This window comes from Diceros bicornis, chromosome 25 (genome assembly GCF_020826845.1).
Source record: "Diceros bicornis minor isolate mBicDic1 chromosome 25, mDicBic1.mat.cur, whole genome shotgun sequence".
Classification (NCBI taxonomy): Eukaryota; Metazoa; Chordata; class Mammalia; order Perissodactyla; family Rhinocerotidae; genus Diceros; species Diceros bicornis.
Window position 1 is genome coordinate 25909723 of NC_080764.1, and position 25377 is coordinate 25935099.

General features: G+C 36.1%; 1 protein-coding gene across 1 annotated transcript in view; it reads right to left on the reverse strand.

Moving 5' to 3' along the window:
* CFAP54 (cilia and flagella associated protein 54) overlaps nucleotides 1–25377 on the reverse strand; it is a 290316-nt gene that overhangs the window by 169965 nt on the left and 94974 nt on the right. Inside the window, exons 26-32 of the mRNA XM_058568605.1 lie at nucleotides 23630–23752; nucleotides 13349–13477; nucleotides 11367–11481; nucleotides 9443–9532; nucleotides 8634–8760; nucleotides 3146–3260; nucleotides 2680–2780 (exon numbers count right to left, since the gene is read on the reverse strand). Of these exons, the coding sequence (XP_058424588.1) occupies nucleotides 2680–2780; nucleotides 3146–3260; nucleotides 8634–8760; nucleotides 9443–9532; nucleotides 11367–11481; nucleotides 13349–13477; nucleotides 23630–23752 (800 nt within the window). The remainder of the gene's footprint in view (nucleotides 1–2679; nucleotides 2781–3145; nucleotides 3261–8633; nucleotides 8761–9442; nucleotides 9533–11366; nucleotides 11482–13348; nucleotides 13478–23629; nucleotides 23753–25377) is intronic.

Here is a 25377-nt window from a genome sequence, read left to right on the forward strand (position 1 = left end):
AAGTCCTAACCACCCCTTTGAGTTACTCATCACTTCCGTGGCCCAGGGTTCGGGGGTTTGGATCCTGGGCATGGACCTATACACCACTCATCAAGCCATCCTGCAGAGGTGTTCTACATACAAAATAGAGGAAGATTGGCACAGATGTTGGCTCAGGGACAATCTTCCTCACAAAAAGAAAAAAAAATGCATGTTACAACAAGGATGTGCATAATCACAAATTCTATTCAAGATTGAACTTGAGGACCTAATCTGCAGGCTAGGCAAGAAAAGGAAATAAGAGGCATGAGCATCAGGAAGGAATAAACAAAACTCTTTAGATAAAACACGATAAAACTTTCTTTAGATAAAATAGCTCACAATATGACTGTCCACACAGAAAATCTGTATCTGTGAATAAATTATCAAGTTGTATAGAAAATCAGGTTGTTTATAAACCAATTATATTCCTATACAAAAGAATAGAAGCATTCAAAAATGTAATTTTAAAATACCATTTACACTAATACCAAAAAGCATTTCTTTAATGTAGCTAACAAAAGATGTATAATACCTTTATGGAGAACATCATAAAAATTTATTGAAAAATATTAAATAAGATCTAAGTATGTGGTCTGTCTACTAATCGAAAGACTCAATATTGAAAAAAAAAACAATCTATATTTCAACTCTATCACTATCAAAATTATGAGTTTTTTGTAATGCTCGACAAGCTATTCCAAACTAGTTTGTGAAAGAAAATCCAAGACTTGTATGAAGGAAAAGAACATGCTGGAGAGACTTGTTCTATCAGACAAGACTTAATTTAAAGCCAGAGTAAGTATGATGGTATGATGTTGACTCATAAATGGGTAAATAGACTAATGGGACAGGAAAGAGATCTGAAAACTACATATATGAAAATTTGCTAAATGACAAAAGTGACAGTGTTAACAGAATAGACTACTCAATAAATGGGGCTAGCCAATTGGGTGCCTATAAGGAAACTAAAAAAGAGGGGGATGGGGAGGGGGGTCTGTTCCTCTCACCATTCACAAAAATAAATTACAGTTGGATAAGATTTCTAAATGTGAAAATCAAAAATTTAAATTCACGAAGCAAATACCTTTAAGACCTTGAGTTAGAGAAGAATTTCAGAAACAATAAAGGGAAATGATGATACATTTGACTCCATTAACAACTATAACTTTTGATTTAAAAAAGAAAATCTTTAAAATGTAAATAGATGAGCCACAAACTGGAAAAAGTATTAGTATCCAAACTTCTGAAAACAAATAAGAAAATAACAAAAGTTTTAAAATGTGCAAAGGATCCAAAGAAACAGTCCTGAGAATAGAAAAACCCTAGGGTCTAATAAAAATATGAAAAGATGCCTAATCTCATTAGTAATCAAAGAAATAAAATTTAAAATAACAATGAGATAAAATTTCACAACTCACGGGTCCAGAAAAATTTGAAAATTTGATAATAATATCAAGTGTCAGTGAAGATGTTGAATAATGGAAACTTGACACGCCACTGATGAAAATTTAACAGCAACTTAGCAATATCTAGTACTGTTAAAAATGTTCATATCTTGGGAACTACTCTCCTGTGTATTTACCCCAGAAACTCTCACACGTGAATATGGAGATACGTACAAAAGAATGTCCTTTGTAGCACTGTTTACAATAGTGAAAAATTGGAAACAATTTAAATGTCCATTTACAGGAGACTGAATAAGTTTTATTTATTCAAACAATGGAATACTATACAGCAGTGAAATGAATAACCAGACTTACGTATAATCAACATGAAAAAAATCTCACAAACATAATATTGAGGAAAAAGAGCAAACTGGCAAAGCAAATTGTAAAAAATAATACCATACATTATTTAGGGGTATATACATATATAATTGAAGTATAAAGCCAGTGATAAGCATGATAAGTGCCAAATTTGGGATAGTTTATTTCTGGGATAGAGCAGGGTAGAAAGGCATTTCAAGAGGGATATATGGGAATTTCAACTATATTGGAAATGTTTTATATAGTAATGGACACATGTCCATTTGCAATATTATTTTCTATACCCATCTAAAACATATCATAATTTAAATTTTAAAAAAAGAAGGAATAATCAAAGAGACAGCAGGAAAATGCAAATAAAAAGAAAGTGAGAGTGGTTCTATTAACATCTAGATGTTGTAAATTAAGATCAAAATCACTGAACAGGTAAAGAAAGACATACCATAATGAAGGTGAGATATATAAAGAATGTATAAGAATTACCAATGCGTACTCATAAAAACAAAAGCTAAATATTTGCCCATGATCAGTTTTATGGTTTAAGTATTATGAACAAGAACATTAGGTCCACCAATAACTAAAAAGTAATTTACCAATTTGGTCTCCTGATCACCCTACCTAGACTACTGCCAGCACCACCTCCACCCCGGGCCAATTACTCTACAGCAAATCATCCTGTTCATTTATTTTATAAAATTTATCAAAATTTTAAATTGTCTTATTTATGTGTGTATTTACTTGTTCACTGTGCTTCTTTCCTTAGGATGTCAGCTCCCTGAGAGTGGTGACCTTATCTGTCTAGTCCACCAGTGAAACCCCAGTGCCCAAAATAATGCCCAACACATCGTAACCCTCAAGTAAATGTTTATTGAATTAATTAATCAATTAATACCTTTCATGTTCCACCATTTCAAAAACATACGGATTTCTGGAAAAAAATTCTCTTAGAGTTTCTTTTCTTTTACGTCTTTTTCTTTTCCTCATTTCTGCAGTCTTCATACAGGAGACAATAAAAATGTTACAAATTAAACTTAAACTCGGAACTCAATACTATAATTTGCTCCTATTCTAATGCTTATCTCTTGACATTAAAATAAAGTGGTTTCTTTATACCCTTTAATTAAAATTATTATCAAAAGTAACAGAAGTACCTCTGTAGACAAAAAATATGATTATAAAAATATCCATATGATAACTTAAGAATTATAATTATATAATTATGTATAATTATAAAATTATACTTGTTGGTATTTCCTTCTGTTTCATATTATAATAAATTATAATACAGCCAAACATCTTTAGATATATGAATCTCTTAATTTCATTAACTTAAAATTCAAAAAGCATATGAAACTTACTATTCTAATCTCCATTACTACAGCTTTGAATTTCTTCCAAGGTTTGGTCGCCTTTTTACACAAAACAATGTCCTTATATTTCAATTTTTTTATTCCAAGTAGGGACTCATTCCTCCTAATACACAAAGATAAAGTCAGTTAAAAGGATCTGCAAGAATTTGCAAAACTACTCCCAAGTAATAAATCTTTAATGAACGTTGTCACTGAAATTATGCAAGAAGAATATCCAAAATTGTTTGTGTCCCATGCATAAATTAGACTGTGATAGCCTTGGTCATCAGGGAATAGCTGGCCTCTCAAAGGAGCAAAATGTAAATCATACCACAAAATGCAGTGAGAGCTGATGTGTGCTGTAGGAAGAACAGAATTGGACTAAAAGTAAAACATGAACACTTCCCTTTAAAGCCGGGAAGATAATTACGTAAGAGTGACCGTCGACAAGCTACCTTGCTTCCAACACATTTTAGTCTCTTTGGTTCCATTATATGTACACTCCCAGCCACAATTACCTTCTGGATACCAAAAGAAGCTAAGCATTTCAGATGTCTCCCAAACTTTCTCTCTTTCCCCAATCACCTGTAGGGGGTCTTAACCTTGTTTTTTTAATCTGCCATGGAGCCCTGTGGTAATTCAGCCGCTTCTCCAAATACTGGAAAGTCTCTCATTATCCCTCCCTCTATTGATATTTATCACCTATTTTCCCCGAAATTTATGTATTTCCTAAAATTTATATTTCTTTTCATAACTACTTGCTAGATACTGCAAAACCCTGCTATAACATGATAAATGGGATCCAAAAACTTAAATTGAATAAAATGTAGGGTCATATCAACACAAGGCTAATGAAATGACTAGGTGAGTCTGCAGAGCTAGTTCCAGGGGTTAGAGCTCCAAATTCATTTTGGTCCTAGAGATGGTTGGCCTCTTGCATCAATTTTGATGAAGAGGATTCTGGATCCTGTGGTTGGTTGGGACTCCAGCCCAGCTGCAGCAATTCCAAGAATCTCCCAGTTAGTTGGCATTCATTTTGGCAAATGTTTTGTCTGCCTGAACTAGGAAGCTTGGACCAGTGACCACCTTAGGGATCCATCCTCTGCAACTTGCATCCTGAGACTGGTTGCCTGCCATTTTCCAACCAGCATGGTCTCTTCTCTACCTCTTCCCTCGCCTACCCCACCAGAATGTTTGACCTGGTTCCCGTTATTCCACAAGGTGATGGGAAGGAGAGGAAGTCATGGATGTACACTTGGGCTACTGTCTTCCCAGTCCTCTCAGTATCCTCCTCCATGCTCTGCAAAACTCTCATCCACTGACTAAATTAAACTCCTCCACTCCTCGACCTCTTCATAGAATGCTTCCTCTTAGCTCTGACTGCTTTTTATTCTGTTTATCGTGTTATGAAAAATAATATTTTTAAATTTTTGTGTAGTCAATGTTATTGGTCTTTGATTTCATGGCCTATTCATTGTTTTGATTACTTATATTAGGGCCTGTTTCTGACTTAAAACATTGAGTCCCAATGGCTGCCTGCCTATTATTTCACAAACACAACTCTGTTATAACTCATCTGATAGCACAAATCTCTCCTTTTGCTCTTTTTTATTTTTCAAATATTTTTCATTATTCTAGCCCATTCCATATAAACTAATATAACTGGAATTGCATTAAATCAACAAATTAATTTGAAGATAAGAGAAATCTTTACAATATTCCATCTGCCCATAGAGTAATGTACTATGTCTCTCCACTTATTCAAGTCATGTTTTTTAATATATCTCTTAGTAAAGATGTTTGGTCTTCTTTATATTAGCCTAAGTCCCTGCATAATTCCTGATAAATTTAATCCTGTACTTCACAGAAATGGGATCATTTTTCCATTATACTTTCTAGTTGATATGGGAAAGCTATTGATTTTGCATCTAGCCATCCTATGGAATTCTATTATTAGTTCAGAGAGTTTTCAGTTAACCCGCTTGTTAAGTTAATTGACATTTTTTGGCTTGATATTTGCAAATATCAATCATTTTATCTCCATTTTCAGAGTATTTTATGTGGAATTCATTTGACAAGCATTTTTGAGACCTTATTGTGTAGTAATCACATAAATCCTAATCCTAATTTCTATTTCTTATTTTAATTACTAGCAAGAACTTTCAGAACAATGTTAAATGACAGAAGGAATAATAGGTTTCCTTGTTGCAGAGCTTATTTTAACAGAAAATATTCTCCTTGTCCTAATTTGCCAGGAATGGTTGTTGAATTTTACCCATGACTTTTTAGCATCTATTAAAGGCTCCTTTGACTACCAGTGATAATTACATTTACAGATTTCCTACTATATTTATATTGAGAATAAAATCTACATTTTCACTGCCAAATTTTTTTAGTATTTTATTTTGAATTTTTGTCTCTATAAACTGCTAAGTAAGATTGATCCATAACTTTCCATTTTTTATTCTCTTTTTATAAAGCTGTTATCAGAGCCTGCTGTGATAAATTTACTAAGAAAATTTATACCTATGTTCTGAAGTAGCTTTATGTAAAAGAAAAGTTATTTGTTCTTTTAAAGTATGAAAGAACTAGCCTAAAAATCAATCTGAGCTATCCAAATTTTCTTACTGCTTCGATAAGTTCTTATAATTTAAATTTTTCCAGATAATCATCACTTTAAATTAGATTTTCAAGTTTAATCATATTAAATTGTACACAGTTATCTAATGTTTGTTTAACCATTTCCAAATTTATGACTATTTTCTCTTTGGATTATTTATATTTCACTTTTTCTTATTATGTTGGCCAGAAATTTACCTAATTAATTCATATCTTCAAAGAGCTAGCTCTAGCAGTTATCAGTTGGACTATTTTAAAACCAAACTATAATTGATTAATTTCAACTTTTATTTTTATTTTCTTCTTTCTGGTTTCTTAAATTTATTGTTATTTTTCTAATTTCTTGAGTTCAGTAAAAGTTCACTTAATTTTATTTTATTGTTTAGTAATAAGAGCTTCCAAAGCTAAGAATTTGTCTCCAACTGCTGCTTTGAGAACATTTGCTATTAGGGCTTCTCATTATCATTATTTTAAAAAAGCTCTATACTTTTAGTTAGGTTTCTGTTTTGATCCAACAATTATATATGCCAGTAATTTATTTTGTTATAAAATTTCAGTTTTATTGTACTGTAAGAGAATGTTGTCTTTACAAATTTGAGTCTGAGTGATCTATTGAGCTTTATTCTGCAGTTTAAATATTACCTTTTTTTTAATTTAATGAGCGCTTTAAAAAGTGTTTAACTCAATTGGCTATATATATTAAATAAATTGTATTAATTATATTATGTGAATTTTCTATGTCCTTGTTATTTCTGTCTTTTTTAAAGTGGCATGTTAAACTCTCTCGACATTATTATGTTTCTGTCAAATTAGCCTTTTCTTTTCAGCAGTTATTTCCACATGCTTTGACTCTTTGTTACATGAAACATGAATGTTTATGAAATATCTTCATTGTGATTTATAAGTATTATAGGTAGAATCATCCATTTTGAATGTGAAAAGGTGGCATTAAAAAATAAGTAATGTAGGGGCGGGCCCAGTGGTGTAGTAGTTAAGTTCGCGTGCTCTACTCTGGCAGCCAGGGGTTCACAGGTTCGGATCCCAGGCGCAGACCTACGCACTGCTTATCAAGCCATGCTGTGGCAGGCATCCTACATATCAAGTACAGGAAGATGGGCACAGATGTTAGGCCAGGGCCAATCTTCCTCAGCAAAAAGAGGAGGATTGGCAACGGATATTAGCTCAGGGCTAATCTTCCTCACCAAAAAAATAAAGTAATGAAGAGATTAGTCTTTAAATGTGACCAGGACAATTGATAAACTGAGAAAAATAATCTAAAGTTTAATCTAAATCCCATACCAAAATAAATTCCATGTGGATTAAAACATTAAATATAAATCATGAAACCATAAAATTGGAAGAAAATACAGCAGCATATTTGTCTGTTGCAGTATGAGAAAAATTTGTTCAAAAATATGTAATGCACACAAACATAAAAAGAAAATAGATATTACTATCAAAGTAGAAATCAATATATTGCATCTGCCCTCCTCTATAGGCCCTCACTTGGAGAAGAGCATCCTAAAACATCTGCTCAGACTTGAAAATTGGAATCATTACCTTTGTTTTGAACTCAGTTATACTGCTCAGTCTCCAACCTCAGGTCTTTTATTATATCACTGGTCAATGCTTCAAAGCCTCTCATTCTTTGCTCCTCTTTCAGAATATCTATTACTCTTAAATTGGACCTCCACTGTCAGCCCTCCAAATTTCACTGCACACTGAAAGTGTCTTCTGATTTTCTTTGGTATCAAGAATATTATTTATAGCTTCCAAACATCTAATTTTGGCTATTTGTTTTTAATTTAATGGGACTTTCTAATTCTGACCAATTCTCTTATTACCATGGCCTGCTTCATTTAATAGAAGCAATTTCCTCTTTTATCTTCTGAAAATATGAAGCACATATATTCCACGCTTTTGTCCTAATAAAGGAAGTGCCTATTTTAGGAAGAATATTTTCCTGTACATTTTTATGAGAATGTTTCTATTCTGCTGTCTTTTTTTAAATAGACCACATGTTATTGATGTTTCCGTTTACTAAAATGAGGCAGATAGACCTATGTCCAGTGGTGAAAGTAAAGCCCAGTTGTTGGAAGAAGGGTTGGATTCATTTGGCATCTCTCATAACTGCCACGAGACACTACAATTTTCTTTGGGGGCAAAGAGATTCATTCAGGCTTAGAGAACAAGAGGGATAGCTTTAAAGAACAAGAGGGATAGCTCTAAGTAGTTTTACTACTTCTGTTTGAGGAACTCTGCATTTACATATACAAATGGAAACCCCCAGGATGCTCTGCTTGCTACTTTAGAGGAATTAGAAAAGCATGGTAAATAACCAAAACTGGACCCAAAAGCCTGTGTGAGAGAAGCTGATGGTCTGGAGATGCCATTATCCATCCTGACTCAATATAAAAGGCCTAATCTAGGGGCTGGCTCAATGGCCATGGTTTAGTGGTTAAGTTTGGCACGTTCCACTTCGGCGGCCCAGGTTCATGGGTTCGGATCCCTGGCATGGACCTACACCACTCGTCAGCAACGCTATGGCAGCGACCTACATATAAAGTAGAGGAAGACTGGCACAGATGGTAGCTTAGGGCTAATATTCCTCAGCAAAAAAAAAAAAAAAAAAAGCCTAATCTATTTCCTCCTAGAAATATGAACGTGGTCTATTCTTATTCCTTAGTTCCATTGTATAAATATTTTTATGTTTATTTATCTATTTACACACACAGACATAAATCCTCACTCTCTCCCAGGTGGCTATTGTAAACTGTATATACTCCACCCTCTTTTTCATCCATCTTATGTATCTTAAAGTGACAATGTTACTCATTTTTAAAGTTGTTAATACTAATAAAATGGATATTACAAGTACCTTTTCAAGAAGTCATAGACAGAATGTGTTATCTCCACCAAAAGGTGAAATTTTTCATCATTCATACATTTTAGCATAACTTGTGTAAAGAATTCCAGGAATCTAGGTCTCTGCTTAAATTTCATAACTGTGAAAACAAGGAAGTTCACATATAATTACCAATACACCAAATTATTGGTACTGAAAGGTCACTACTGCTAAAAGTCATTTTGTTCCAATAGGCAAGTTTATTAATCTGCTTTTTAGATTTCTCACTTAAAAAAAAATAGATGAGTAAATATGGTGAGAATTATCATTTTTCTAAGATCAAATTATCCTTTATTGTCTGTATTTCATTTATTTTCCAAATGTCTCAGTGTTAAGAAAGAGTTCATAAAAGTTGCCTCTAACATATGACTAGTTGGGGAAAGAAATTGCTAATAATTATCAGAATAACTAGTCATCCTAATTTTTATTTTATATTACTCTGAGTTAAGCAATAATGTTGCTCTTTCTTCATAGGTGAACTTAAAGATCACTAACACATTTTTTAATTCCCTAGTTTTGTAAGCTTCATAATAACACCATTTACTACCAAAATAAGTGACCATAAAGGTTCTATCTTTCCAGATTTTAAAGCAGGTAACTATTTAGGTCTCTTTCATTCCTTGACAATCAAGATTCTGCATTATTCTGAGTAGGTAGGAACCCAGAATTTTCTGCCTAGAAAGGTGAAATCTTTAAGTAGAAAAACAAGAGCAGAATCCACAGAATAAACGATCTTCAATAGTAAGTCAAGTGAACAGCATAGACACATTTAGGTCACCTACCTTCTTTTACAGCGCCTTTGACTGACCAATTTAAAACTATAGGGTAAAGAAATATAGGGTCCTCTGCTCCTGAGAGTTCAGCTGTAAAATCTAAGGTTAAAAAAATTAATAAGTTTTAGGTTCTGCTTAATATCAATAACCAAAAATGAAAATTCTTTGGAGGGGTTTAAAAACTGCAAAATACCCAAGTATTCATTCTAAATTGAATAAATAAAATATCAATTATAATATATCAATATCAATTGATAAATATCAATTATATCATATTTTAGAGAGTAAAAAATCCAATAATCTCAATTATTTTCCTTTCATTTTTTTCCCCTAAAAGCCAAGGAGTCCACCACCAACTAGGTGAAGAGCTTCCAAGGCATGAGTCTCTCTTATTCAACAGCTGTTGTACCTCAGCACACCCCAGGCTCAGAAACCTACCAAATATATTAACTCCATTTTTATAAAATTGTCTTTAAAAGATAGTAAAGTATAGAACACACACACACAGCACAGCCACTCAGCCAGGCTGCCTGGGTTCAAATTCTAACCCTGTAACTTTTTAGTTATAAGACCTTGGGAAGTTACTCAGCTTCTCTGTGCCTCAATTTCCTCATCTTTACAATGGGATAATAATAGTACCTTCTTCATATGAGTGTTATATAAGGATTATATGAGTTTTTCTATGTATAAAACACTTAAAATAGTTCCTGGCACACAGAAAGCACTGTATATAAAACTATTATTTTTATTATTTTGTTATTGAATCTACTGTTTAGCTAGTAACATTACGTTGTGCTTCTTAGTAAAATGGGGTTTTTTTGATAATATTAAAATAAGCAATTTACATCTCTAGAACACTTTCCTTTTTAAGAAATTATATTTTTTATATGTAGCTAGACAATGACAGCTTTCCCAAAACTCTGTTTACTGATAATGGGAATAATAGAGCATTGGGTTAAATTCATAAATTCAGCTTGAAACAGACATGGAGCATATCAAAATAGAGTGAGAAATTGAAGTCAGGGAATTCTGAAACAACGTGAGCACCCAGATACATGAGAGGCACACAATAAGAGAGGTGAGGTAGGGACATGGAATTCTACAATATAATCAGTTCCCCAAAGACCAAGAGGCCAAAATTGCAGCTTCCTACTTAAAAGAAATTTAAGTCCCCTTGTTCTTCCAGATTTGAAGTACCTGGTTTTTAAAAATGTGATAATATTTATCATCACCAGAAACTAAATCAATTTCTTAAGCAGATTTCCAAATTGCAAACTCCAAAATTCCAATCACTGTGTTAACACATTAGTCCATTTTTAAATTACTATACAGCACAATGACTTAAAATTAAGATAATCTTTCACTTGAGTAGACCGTGGCTCAGATCACTCACACGTTAACACCCCTCATGCTATCCGTTTATTTCTCAGTTATATTTTTGCCTTTAGAGCAGTGATTCTCCATTTTGCACTCCCCCCCCAATATATTTGGCAACATTTGCCTCCCAGTTAGTTGTCACTTGGGAGGATGGCGTGCTGTGCATTTACAGATAGAGGCCAAGGATGCTGCTCAACATCCACAATGCCTAGGACAGCCCCCTACAACCAAGAATTATCTGGCCCAAATTGGCAATAGCGTCGACGTTGAGAAATCCTGCTGTGGAATCAGAAGATTTAGGCTCAAATCTAAGCCAACTATGTAATCCTAAGTAAATCACTTAATCTTCATGAGCCACATCTGTAAAAAGCTGTTTGCAATCCCATAGTAACAGAATATTGTTAGGATTAATGACATAATGGAAAAGCACTGCATAAACCTTAAATAGGGTTTACCAAATGCTAATCTCATCTTAATCCTTTTGAAAACATATTTTCTTATTTTAAAAAACATAATGCTAAACAGAAGTACATAGAAAGAAAAAAAAAATGACTACATTGTTTTGTCAGTTTGAGTAGGTGTGTCTCCAACAAGACCAGCTGTTCATTTATTTTTTCAGGTAATAATATCTGCTGTGGCTTCTTAGTCTTGGAAGACTTCTTAGAAGAACCCTAGAAACATTGGTTAAATGTCAGAATGTACTTCAATATGTTGCAACAATTGTCATGTCAAATAACATTCTTTAAATTTATGTTTTCATACTTTCATACTTGGTAGACAAAACTATGATCTGCATGGCTAAACAATATGAATTAATAATTAATAACAATATTATTAATTATTGCATTCTTAGTAAATGCCAGACATAGTACTAAGAGTTTTATGGAGGTTGACCAAAAAATTTCTTCTCTTCCCTCTCCCTTCCTCCCAGTAACTTCCAACTCCCTAACCAGCCCCTCCCCAATACACACACTCTTCTGAAAGCAGCTGAGGGTATGTCTCTAAAAATCCTCAAAAGAAAACTCCCTGGCTGCTCTCAGAAATGTATCCCTGTGTCCCTTTTTCTTTTCTTTTTTTTTCCTTTCTTTTTCCCAGAAGGAGCTTCTTTACAACTAAACTAATTGCTTTCACTGCTTGGCCTTTCATTGAAACATAACAGGATCAGTAATTACTGGTTTAAGAATTGGTGGGTCTACGCGCGGGCTCCCCACCATGTTTTCAACTATCTGAGCCTGAGAATTGACCAGTTAATGTCTCCTGTTCTCAAAAAAAATACCTCCCAAGCCCTTTTAGGTTTAAAGGGACCTTGAGTGGCTATAATGATTTCTGACTCCTATAAATTAGGTATGAGCTTCTCAGTCCCTACAGTCTTAGTCAGAAGGAAATATCAAGGAAAGAGGCATGGGGCCCTGTCCTACAACGATCTGAAGGGACAGGGTCCTGAGTCAAGGCCTGGGTGATATAAAGGGGCTGGCTGAGGGACTCAGCGTGAACAACACTTGGTGGAAAAAAACTCTCAAATTGCCTCCCATTGAATCAAAACTCTCTCTAGACACCCCCTCTTCCCCCCAAAAAAGTATGATGGCTAAAAAATTCATCCAGCAAAACAGTGATGATTTTTGAAGATTTTTGTGGCAAACGCTTACTTGGAAACTCAACATATAATAGAGACAGAAATGGAGCTGCTCCAATTGAAACAGGCTTGGAGATAATAGTCTCTACCCCAATCCAGTCACTGAAGGGGCTTCAAGCAATTCCCAGTGCACCTCAGAAACCTGATCAACTAAGCAACATTTCAAAATTTGATCTACAAAAACATGTAACTGGGGCCGGCCCCATGGCATAAGGGTTAAGTTCAGTGCACTCTGCTTCAGCAGCCCAGGTTCAGTGCCCGGGTGCAGACCTACACCATTCATCAGTGGCCATGCTGTGGTGGTGACCCACATACAAAATAGAGGAAGACTGACACAGATGTTAGCTCAGGGAGACTCTTCCTCAGGAAAAACAAAAAAAACATGTAACTGCATAGTTTCAAGGAAAGGCAATAACAGGTTCTATGAAGTCCCATGCTTGGGAGGTGGATATTAAAAAGTAGTCTCAAATATTAGCTGTCTCGTGAAGAAGACAATTTAGGTGTCACAATGAGTTTAGGAAATCTACTTTGAACACAGTGAAAAGCTCTGACACGTGTTCACTACATTCAATGACCCACCCAGAACAATAAATCTTAAATTTGGAAGAGACTTTAGAGGGCTTTTAGTTCAATGTCCAACTGGGTGTAGGACGCTCTCTATCAACACCTAACTAATGATAGGGGACTCGTCAGTATTCTAGCATAGATTCCTTTTCATTTTCTTGACCACAATTAAAAGAAAAAGAAAAAAAAAAAGAAACTATTCACTATATATTGCTTTTCTTTTATGTAAATATGACAAATTAAAAACTGATCGATTTTCTAACATGTTTATTAATACTACATGACCCCTTAAAAGACTCAACTAAACATATGTTCAAACATGAGAAACAAAAAACAATTACCTCCTCTTGCACCTCTTCTTGGTCAGTAACCCCAAAGAGAGATGTGCACCTTGATGTGATGTCCAGCATCTTTTTTCCATAATTTATAATCATTACTGCCAGGTCATATTCCTTCCAGGAACGCAGAATCTAATTAAAAATATTTATTAATTATCTCTGTTGGAAACTCTTGTCTATTTTCTAGCGCCATGCATCAACTTTCATAAATTCGAAAGTCTCATTAATGTTTTGGGTCAAAGAACTCCCTTGCTTTTGTTAAGGAAACTGGAAGTTTACCTCCAGACCATATTTCCCTAGAATTAAAGCTGTATGATACCATTATTTTAAATAAAGGACAAATAACAGGAATCTCATCAGTAATGTATTCTCCATATCTCCGGGACATATAGCCATATACCTTTTGGTACAGTAAGTTAACTATTAAGAAAATATTTCCACTTAAAAGATCCAAGTTAAAAGCATTCTTAAAGGCCACATAACCACCGCCTCTCGTCTTGAGTTGCTTTCTATGTGAAATGGCACAATTACTGACCTCATGATGTCTTAGGGGGGCTTTTATATCAGTAAATGATTTACAAGACATTCTGGTTATGGGCTGGACTAGAGACAAGCTGTTTTTGGCATGAATCCCAGGGAAAGCAGATACTGTCATCACAAGGGGGAGGGCCCACTCTGCCACTCTCATCCACATGCCCTATTACTAATTGTTATTCTTTGGCCGTCTCTAGCTTGGTCCTTTCCTACCTCTCTAGCATAATCTTCCACCACTCGTCTCCTTGTCCTTTAAACTTACAAAATATTGAGCCAAGTATAAAGTCTGACACTCACCATGGTTTCAGAACTTCATGCTTCCCAGCAGCTGAGGCATTTCTCAGAACAGCTTTCCCACCTATTTCTATAGCTTTACCTGGTCTTTAAAATCTGGGCTCTAGCATCAACTCCAGGAACACTTCCCTGGCCAGTAACCTGATTTGCATAGACTCTGCTGTAGTGAAGGGTCACATGAAGGGAACACATTCATTGTGAACCCCATAGGGAAATTCTCTAAGCATAGAAATAAGTTTGTATGAATTTGCTATATGTAGCTGTACTCTGTTAAGTTGATTAAGTTAGTATTTAAGATAAGTAAAACTGTTACTTCTCATGCAGGAAAAGGATGTATAAGGTGGCTGAAAAGCAGTGAGTGGCTGCTTAAACCTAAGACCTACCTAATGAAGGGGCTAAGAACCAGAAATACTTCTGTGGGGCCAGGGCAATGGTGTTAAACTAATGCTGACTGTGGGCCAGAACGTGGAAAGGAAAATGGTGAAATAAATTTTGAGAAGGTAGATGGGGTTAGGTCAAGCAGGGCCTTGAATGCCAGGCAAAACAGTCCAATCTCATTATAAGACTGACACAAAGGGAGTAAGTTCTGTTCTTAGAAAAAAGAAATGAGCTAACGTTTGTTCTCCATTCAACTTTGCTTTCCGACGTATTTATGTCCTAGGCTCATAGAGAACTGTGCAATTTTTCCCCTTGTTTTAATATTCCAGTAGAAAATACTAAATGATAAAGAATTGTTCCAATCAAAAGAAAAATAGAGAATCAATTCTACTTAACATACCAAATGGTGAACAGAAATAAAAAGACTATGCCAGATGTTTAGCATAATAATTTTTAAACAATGCAAAAATATTGAAACATTTAAGATGATGTGTCTCAGAAGTGGCACTTCATTTGGAACTCTGGCAACTTTTAGAGGAAATACTGCCGCTTAAAGAAGAAAGATTGAGCCATCTGAAAAGATTACCAATTTTTTAAAGAGAACAGAGAGTCATTTGACTAATTGGGTTTCACATGACCTAAGAGAAAACCCATATAAAAATGTGTTTATATCAAATAAACACCTGAAATCTGGGATTCAGGGCTAGTCCAGGGTTCTGGGGATACTGGTCAGGCTGGAGGAAGCTTCTGAAATGACAGTTCTCAGGATATGAATTTGGGACAGAACCAGCTCTAATATCAAAATTGTGACATTAATACATACTTTACTTTTTAAAAAATGTCCAGAACACATTCAGGGTCATTTCTACAATAAGATCAGTTGGTTCTCAATACGATTCCTCAATGGGGGGAAAGGAGAAGGGAGTCGTGGATAGCAAGCGAGGAAATGAAGCTGCTGTGAGCTACGGGAGAAAAATCCTGCAAGGCTGGGAGAGTAGCCTCGTGAATTCAAGGACTTCAACCTTCACTGGGCCCCAAATGCAGGTCAGGAACCCTATTTATTCTAGGTCAGTGCTCTCTCCCATCTTCCACATGGGCTATCACAAACATCTTCGCAATTCTCTGAAACCCACCCTTACTCCCCACCTCCTCACTCTCAGCAAATGAACTTGCTTCCCTTTCCACAGAGGAAAAGTAGGGGAACTAGCTTACCTCCTGTCTACAAACCTACCTACACACTCACCTGTAACTATAACCATACTTCCCTCCTGTTAGAGGGAAGAGGCGAATCTCCTGTCCAGACTAATCCCTCCCACCTGTGCTCAGATCCCATTGCCTCCTGCCTTCTTGGGGATCTTGCTCTAGTGGACACCCCTTTCCTCCTATATCCTCATCCTTTCCTTCTCCTGTCTCCTCGCATTAATAGCCACATGTTGTGGAGTACCTGGATAAAAAGAATTGGTTTTTTGGTTGGTTCGTTGGTTGGATAGTTGTTTGGTTGGTTTTTAGCAGGAGAAGTTGCTATTGGCAAGTTGCAAGCAACAAGCTACCTTGGAATAGAGTTTCTTGGTTCTGGAAGAAATACTGCAGCAGCTGCTATTAGTTATTTAAATGTAAAGTAAGCAGTTGTCCAGTACCGTAGAAAGAGAATGTAACCTGGCCTTCTCTTATTTGAAAAAGATACCCCTCTCCTGGAAATATTCATTGACGGAAGGGTTTAGGGGAAAAAGGCCAAGCTTTTCTAAAGATAAGTAACCTTGGAAGGTGCACTTTCAGCATAGCATAATGCTAATTAATGTGTGTGTAATTGTAGCATTGGAAATGGAAAGGGGTGCTTTGGATTGTATGGGACCCCTGCTTTCAATGGTTCCACCATGTGACAATGACAGAACTAATAGCAGCAGGAAGATTCTCGAGGTTGGGGAGGGGGTAGAAATGACAGAACAGCTTTGGACTAACCAACTCTGCAATTCTTCCTCTTGCCTAATAGAAGCAGGACTGGCCCTTGCACCACGTGCACCCTTGAGATTCTTAAATAATTCTCTTCCTTTCTCACGCTGCACACTGTCTCCAGGTGATATCATTGGTTTCTATTGCTTCATTTGAGTCTATATACAAAGGACTCCTTTGTCTTTATACACATTCTGCCTCTCCTGAACTCCAAGCCTATAGGTCCAAATATACAATGGCCACCTCTTTGGATATCCTATAGGCCCCAAGGTTCAATATATTCAAAACTCATTATCTTTTCCCCCTTTCCCACACAATATTACTCCTCATCCAGGTTCAACACATAGCACTGTATTCCCCCCACTGCCTAGGGCAAATAGCCGAATTACTGTTGACTCTTCTCTCTCCTTCCTTTATCCCCATACTCAACAGGTTTCCAGGTTCTCAATTCTATCTCATAAATAACTCTTGAATCCTTTCAATTCTCTCTCCTGCTTTTCCACACTATTTTAGTTTATTATCTGTCACCTTCCAACTCTTTCCCTGCCTCAGGTCTTAGCCCTCTCTAATTACTAGCTGTTGTGCAACCAGAAGAATTTCTTTTTTAAAAAATGCAAATCTCATTAGGTCATTCCTGGGTTTGAAATCCTTCAATGGCTCAGCTCTGACCTCAGAAGATGGCCATTCATCGTCTGGTACCCGTTCAGTGCCCCACTTTCCAAGGAGACTGAAACATTTAATCATATCCTCCATAATTAAAAATAAATTTGATTCTTCTTTTCTCAAACTGTAAAATTATTTCACATTTTCTCATTGATTACTCCCTGAGGCAATCAGTGTTAATAATCCTATATTTGTCATATACTCTTTAATATTTGTCTTTAACCTATGTTTATAGCGTCTTGCTATAAAAAATATTTTTTAATTATCATGTAATCTACTCATCTATCTTTTTTTGTGTATCTTTTGATTTTGTGCCTTGTTGAGAAAGTTCTCCCCTGATGTCAAGACCATACAAACATCCTCGAATCCATCTGGACTTTATTTTGTTTATGGTGTGAGGTAGGGCTCTGGTTTTGTTTATTTTCAGATGAAAAGTCAGTTATATCAGCACCTTTTATTAAATAAATTATTACAATAAATTGCCATTTTCCCAATGAATCCAAATACCACCTTTGTCATATATTAAATTCTTCTGTAGACCCAGGGCTGGCTCTTCCTGGATTCTCTATACTATTTCACTGAAATATTTGCCCATTACTCTGTTAACATCATTTTTTATTGAAGAGACCTTATGGTAAATTTTAATGTCTATTGAGAACTTTTAAATTATTCTAATCAGTTTCAGAGAAACCACATTGGGATTCTGATTAGAACTGCATTACATATAAATATTATTTTAGGAAGGATTTATACTTTTATGACAGTAAGTTTTCCTATTCAGGAACTTGGTGTGGCCTGCCATATGTTCAGATCTTATTTTGTGTCCTTCAGTAAGATTTCACAGTTCTTTTATTTGCATCCTTTAACATTTTGTTAAGTTTAAAATATTGTGTATTATAAGCAGTATATTTTCCCTTCTTCATTTCTAACTGGCCACTGCTAGTAGACAAAAAGAAAAAAACTTAGTTTTTTAAGTGTGCTACATATAATCACTTTATAAACGTTCTTTCGATTCTCGTAATTTTTAACTAGCTTCTCACGGCTTTTTGAGACCTCTACAATTACAGATAAATTATATTTTTCTAATATTATAAAATTGTTTCATATCCTTATCTATTGCATGAGACAGAATCTCTACAAATAATGAATCACACTATTAACAGTCAGCGTCTCCTGTGCCTGATTTTTAAGGAAATGGCTTCATAAATTTGCCATTTAGTATGATATTTGCTCTAAAATTTTGGTAAATGTCTTTATCGTTATTCAATAGCTTTCTTCTATTCCTAACTTATTTAGAAATTTTATTAGGAAAGGTCACGACGTGTTATCAAATGCCTTTGTAGCATTTTTCATATAATTTAATGGCTTTTCTCCTTTAATTTGCTAATGTAAAAAATTCACATTTTATTTTAATTCAGACTTGATCTTTAATACTTGACAGTGAGACTGTCCTAAGACCAGAAAGTGACCAGGTGCCATCCAGGAGCCGAGAATGGTGATCAGACAGAACAGATCTGAAGAACAATACATAAGGCCTCTCTTTGTCCTAACTAATGTTTCAGGCCCTGAATTCTGCTTTTTTAGATATGAAAATTGCCACTCCTTCTTTATTTTTGTTTGCATTTTCCCAGTACCTTTGTCTATCCATTTATTTTTCAACCAGTGTTTGTCACTTTGTTTTACGAGTGTTTCTCGAAATAACATCCATTTGAATCTGACATTTTAGCCCAGCTGGCAGTCTCTGTCTCCTGAGTTCATTCACACCTAGAGATGTAATTAATATACTTGATTTTATTCTTTCCCTCTTAGATACTAACTCTTTTGCCTTCTTCTTTCTTTTGCTGAATTAGTCATTTTTCCTCCCTATCATTCCTCTGTTCATTTTTCCTTTCTGTCAATTTAAAAGTCCTACTGTGTTTTAAGGTTCTGCTCATAGCTACATATTCCTCTAAGTCATCTTTAAATATATATATTCTATCCAAAAAATAATAATTTTGTAGTATACGTATTTTTTAAAAACACACAACCATGCACCAAGAATCTCTACCTGCTCACCCCTCCTCCACCCCAAACAGGATGGAAGTTTTAGTTCTAGGTTACTAACAAGTTTTTCTTTCAAGGATGACTCTTCTGTTTCAAGAATCCCTACTTAGCATTTATATTACAAAGTCCTAGTCACATCATTATTATCTATTTAATTTTATTAACACATATATTGCAAGATTCATTGCTCCCATTATTCCTCTTCTTTTTGTCTGTCCCTGTCTTGGGATTTCTGTTCTGAACTGATTGTCATTTGATAGAGTATTTCCTCAAGTGTTTTCCTTAGATAAGTACATAGGCAGAACACTTTTTAAATGCCTGCACTTCTGAAAATGTTTATTTTTGCTCTCACAAATAAATGATATCTTTCCTGGTTATTAATTTTTGGACCTAGGTCTTTTTCCCTCAGGATTCTACGAATGTTGCTCCAGTATTTTAACTTCTAGTGTTGCTGATAAAAAGTCTGAAGCTAATTGATTCTCTTTCCATTGCAAATAACCTGTTCTTTGGGTCTCAAAACTTTCACGTTTGTCCTTATCCTTGGGCTTTAGGAATTTCGCCAACACATCTATACATATGTTCTTACATTAATCCTTCCTGAGACTCAGGGAGCTTATAACTTCTCCATTTATTTCTTTTCTACTCCAGAACTCCTTTTATTTCACGTTATGACTTCTGGGTCTGCCTTCTCAATTTATCTCTAGGTAATTCTGTTCTATGTTGTCAGGTATTTCTTGAACTTCCAGATTTGACTCAAGAAATACCACAACCGTAATCTTCATCTGTATAATTTTTTTAATCAAAAATCAAATTTGGGGGCCAGCCCCATGGCATAGTGGTTAAGTCTGGCATGCTCCGCTTTGGTGGCCCAGGTTCACAAGTTTGGATCCCAGGTGTGGACCTACATCATTTGTCAAGCCATGCTGTGGCGGTGACCCACATATAAAATAGAGGAAGACTGGCACAGATGTTACCTTGGGCCTAACCTTCCTCAAGCAAAAAAAGAGGAAGATTGGCAACAGATGTTAGCTCAGAGCAAATCTTCCTCACACACAAAAAAAAAATCAAAGTTGTTCAGTTACAGATTTTTTTTGTTTTTGTTTTTTGTTTTGATCACCTAATTGCATCACCTTGAAAGTTTTCTTTTTCTTTCTTTTTTTTTTTTTAAGGTTATCTCTGGTCTTTCCCAACGCGGTGAGAGTAAATAACACAATTATTTTGGTGTTTGGCCTGTTCTTCCCCCCTTGGGGTTCTGACTCCCCTTAAGTGAGTTATTATTTTTCTCCTCCTGCTAATGGCTTATGCTCCCCCAACATCTACACAGACCAGGTCATAGAGGTCTCTCCAACAGTGGTAAACCAGTGAGCAATGGAAGGAATATGTTTTTGTGCTCCTGAGGTCAGGCCATGAATAGCCAGCAAATCATGACCTCTTTGCTAAGGTAGAGGGTAGAGCCCCTCTGTTGCCAGACCCCCATGGAAGCAAACTTAAGTCCCAACTAAAGTAATAGATCAAATCGGTCCTTTCAGATCCTTGGCCAAATCAGAAGGGTCCTGTGAGGACCACATTAAACAGGCAGGCAGATACGGCCATTCTTTCAGGAGATTCACCAGATTCAGTCAACTAAATCCTTTGAAGAAACACATAATGCTGGTCTTTGGGCCAAGCAGTGAGAATAAACAAGCCTACCACTCTGCCTGTGGTCTCTGGGTTCTTTCTCGTTTCCCATGTGAATGAGGTCCCATAAAACGCCCTCTTTCCATCCCCCTTCCCCCGGCCTAAGATATACCCTCCAGGCTTTACCAACCGGCTTACTCAGGCTCCAACACACCTGAAATAAGAGTCTGAAAGTAAAGGAAGTCAGGGTGTGTGCTTAACTGCCACCTACCCAAAATTCCACTATCTCTTTACCTTAAATAAACAGCCTTCTCACAAGCCTTTGAGCTATAATAACATTTCTCTAGTAATTCTTCTCATTAACCAAAAGCTAAAATAATTTTGTTAACTATTTCAATTACTTTCACACATATTTGCAAAAAAGCAAAACACATATATGGGAATACATTGATTCAGTCTACAAACAACACTAGGCACACTTATGAATACACAGACCTCTTACAATAACTCTCAAGTCAACAGGTTGGGAATCACTGCTCTACGTGAACAATTTACCCCACCTAAACTAGCCTCCTCATTTGTAGGCTAAAATTGGCCATGAATCCCTAAGTACATTTGCTCACATAATCCTTCATCCCCTCCACCTACAAAGCTGTTCCTCCTCTATCTGTCTCAATTCTACTCTTCCACATGCTGCAGAGTCATCCTATCTAAACTGGGCCCAACTCCCCAAATCTCTCTCCTTTAATGCTTTTCTTTTTGCCTATAACACTTAAACTTTCAGGGAATTATATTATATGTGTGTGTTTGTTATCTGTCTCCCCCACTAGACCATAAGTCCTGTGAGAGCAGGAAATTGATCTTTTTATTACTGTATCCCCAATGCCTAGAACGGTATCTGTCATATGGTAAGCACTTAATTCATATTTGTTGAATTAATGAACACTGTCCAAACAGCCTTTGATTTGATGGACAGGGTTGTTGTCTTTTAATGAACTTAAATGCCTATTGGTAGGGAACCTCCTCTCCAGTTTGTCCCAGGACCCAACACACTGTGTCCTACATCCAACCAATTCATGAATTCTTTTACCTCCTTGGCCCCAGTAGGCATTTGAGTTCATAACTCTTGCTTTAGAGCATATCTTAAGCCTCATCTCCTAGATGAAGCCTTCCCAGTTGTCCCAGTCCTTAGCGACTTCCTGCATCCCTGTTTGTGCTGCCACCATCCATCCATCACCCAAGACAGAAACCTGAGTGTTATCCATGATTCCTTCCTCCTCCTCTTCCACTTCCTCCTCCTCCTTCTACCTCTTCCTCTTCCTCTTTCCTTTCTTCTTCTTTTTCTTCTTCTCCTTCTCTTTCTTCTTCTCCTTCTTCTTCTTTTAAAGCTACTCTGGGGTTCTCTCTAACTGTGCATGTGTCAACTGCCCAAAACAGTACCTGACACAGACGGGTAATCAATAAATGTTTGTTGAATGGATAAGTGAAATAAAAATGAAAAACTATTTTATGTTCTGTCTCCCTAACAGGATTATAAACCCCTGAAGGGCAGAGACCTTGTCATAGAACTCTTGGTATCCACTGTTATTTATATGTGTATATTTTTTTAACAAAAGTTTATTGATTTAGGGCTGAAGGCAATGATGATATTGATGTAATATTGTGATTGATGCTTGTGTTAAAGAGCAACTAATTCAGGAGAGCTCAGATTTTCTCCTCCTGCCTTAAAAAAGGCAAGCTCAAAATCAAGGTCAATCTTGCCTACAGTCCCCAGTGCCTCTTAGCCATTCTTTTAGTGGCTAAACTCAGATACCAGTGGTCAGTCTCTTGATAACCATTCTCTTCATAGCCAAGTTATTCCCTCATTATGCAATCCCAACATGCCTGAGTTGCTACCCAGCAGCCCCACTCCCTGTCACTAGGCCCTTCACCAAGGCCTCCAGTCTCTGCTGTCTGATCTCTAGCTGTCAATTTCCCCAGCCTACCTGACTACTCTGTCCACTTGTGGTTTGGAAAGAACATCCTCAGATGTTTTCACAAGGTTTGAACTCCATTTGCCTTATATATACATCCTACTTTACATACCCTGACCTTATATATACTCTGACAACATTTTGCCTATGTCTTCTCCCTGGCTTAGATCCCTAGATAGATCACTCTTGATTGGTACAGTCTGACTTCACCTCTGCAGTTTGTCTCTGTTTGGTTCAGGGCCCTGCACACCAATCTCAGAAACATCCTTAGCCTCTGTGCCTCGTCTGCCCCTTCTTTCAGGCCTAACATCACTTTTTACATTCTGATTTCATGGGATTACCGTACCCTCCTTTACCCTGTGACCATTCAATCATAACCCTGCCTCTTGGTCTCCTGGGGTCTTCCAAGCCCCACTGTCCTGCCTCAACTCTTGGGTTAAGATGCTTCAGGTCTGCCTGCAGGTTCCACTGAGGTCACAACCTGACAAGATGATATGTAGGTTGACTACAGTGTAATAAATATATAATTGATGTTTTAGGATTTTGAAACAAATTTGTTTTGTGTGACAATATGTAATGCCTATAAAATGTACAAATGCTATCTCAAAATAACATTAAATGTTCCTTTGACAAGCACCACAATTTCATCAAAAAGTTCTACAACAGATTTCTATTCAGTAATATTTACACTTTCCATTTGCTTTTGATCTAAAAATGCTTTCAGGGTGCTATTTTTAAAAGTGTTCTAATTACTGTGATTAAAATTAGCTTAACTTTTAAATCATTATTGTTCCTAAATTGTATGACAATAGACAAAGAATGAGATAAATACCTTTGTTATGTAGAAGATACAACAAGCCATCATGTGCTGCACGCTTTCAAAACCCGCAATGTGTTTCTTTGACTGGTTGATATTTGGTAGTCCTTGCAAAACCACTACACACTTTATCAAAATCTAAAAATTAGAAGCACAATGGGTTTTGTTGAAAAAATATCATCCTTACTCATTATAAAATGTTCTACTCAAATCATGCAAGTTTTAAGCCATCAAATTTTATTGTTATGAATAATTATTGATAAATTGCTTATCATGTATAAAGGAGTGTACTCTGAGATAAAATTGATATATTCAATTTTCAAATGAGTCCCCCACCTAAGGTCCTTGAAAACTAGGATAAAATAAGTACACAAATAACTATAAAACAAGGCACATTGACAAGTGCCATAAAAAACATAGGTAGAATGTTACATCAATACAAGAAACTAAAGATCACATCCAGGCTTAGGAAGACCTTGAAAAACCATATGGAGAAGGATGTACCATATTAACTATACAGTGATACCAGGTACTTGAAATAATAGTTTCCTTTAAAATTAAAACCAAACGTTCATATCCCAGGAAATCAATTACTATCAGTATTCACTTCCCCTGCTCCTTGCGTCATATTACGTGATCCTGAATTTAATCAAGAGCTAGATGATTAAGTTTAGCTTTCAATTTTGTTGCACAGTTCTGAGCAATATTACTAGCAGGAAAGTAGGGCTGAGATCACATCAATCTATTCATCATTCAGATTATCCCAAAGGACAAATTAATATACGGATGTTGGTCCTTCGGGGGCACATTAATTGCTTCAAGCCACCATTCTAACTATATTATTACTATTGTTACAGTACACTTATGAGTTTTTTTAATGCTTCTTTAATTCCTCCCCTCCATGATCACCCTCTCCCACCCTACCACACCATATCCCCAAATCATGTTAACAACCTAATTGTTTTGTAGCTTTCCCCAGCCTCAAATAATCATATACCTATAGACAAATACATAAACATACATAAAAGGAGAGTTAGTTATGTTATAAAATGGGATTTATACACACATTTCTTGACTGTGCATTTTCTCCTTCAACCATGTCTCATGAAAAAAACCCTCCAAGTCTACAGGTATAACTTTAATTCATTATTTCTTCTTCTTTTTTTTTTTTTTGGTGAGGAAGATTGGCCAATCCTCCTCTTTTTTGCTTGAGGAAGATTGTCCCTGAGCTAACGTCTGTGTCAGTCTTCCTCTATTTCATATGTGGGATGCTGCCACAGTGTGGCCTGATGAGCAGCATATAGGTCTGTGCCGAGGATCCGAACCCACGAACCACAGACTGCTGAAGCGGAGCACGTGAACGTAACCACTACACCACCGGGGAAGCCCTAATTCATTATTTCTAATGGCTGAATAATATTATTTAGTGTGGATCAACCATAATTTATTCAGCCATTTCTAGAATATCCATGTTGCACAATTTTACAGTTAATTTTACAGTCTGTCAGTACTGGCCATCCTCCTGTTACTGCACTTTCTCTTTGTCTCCAGTCTTTTTGCCACTGCCAAGAATGCCACAGTAAACACCCTTGCCCATTTGCCCACTATGAGTGGTAACTGAGGCATCAGCCTTGAAATGATACCCAGTGAGGATGAGGCACCATCCTCCAGGACACAGTATAGCCTCTAAACCAATGAACCTTATGTGGTACTCTGTCCCCAATAGGTAGAACACATGGATCCAGGAACCAAGAGGTGAAATT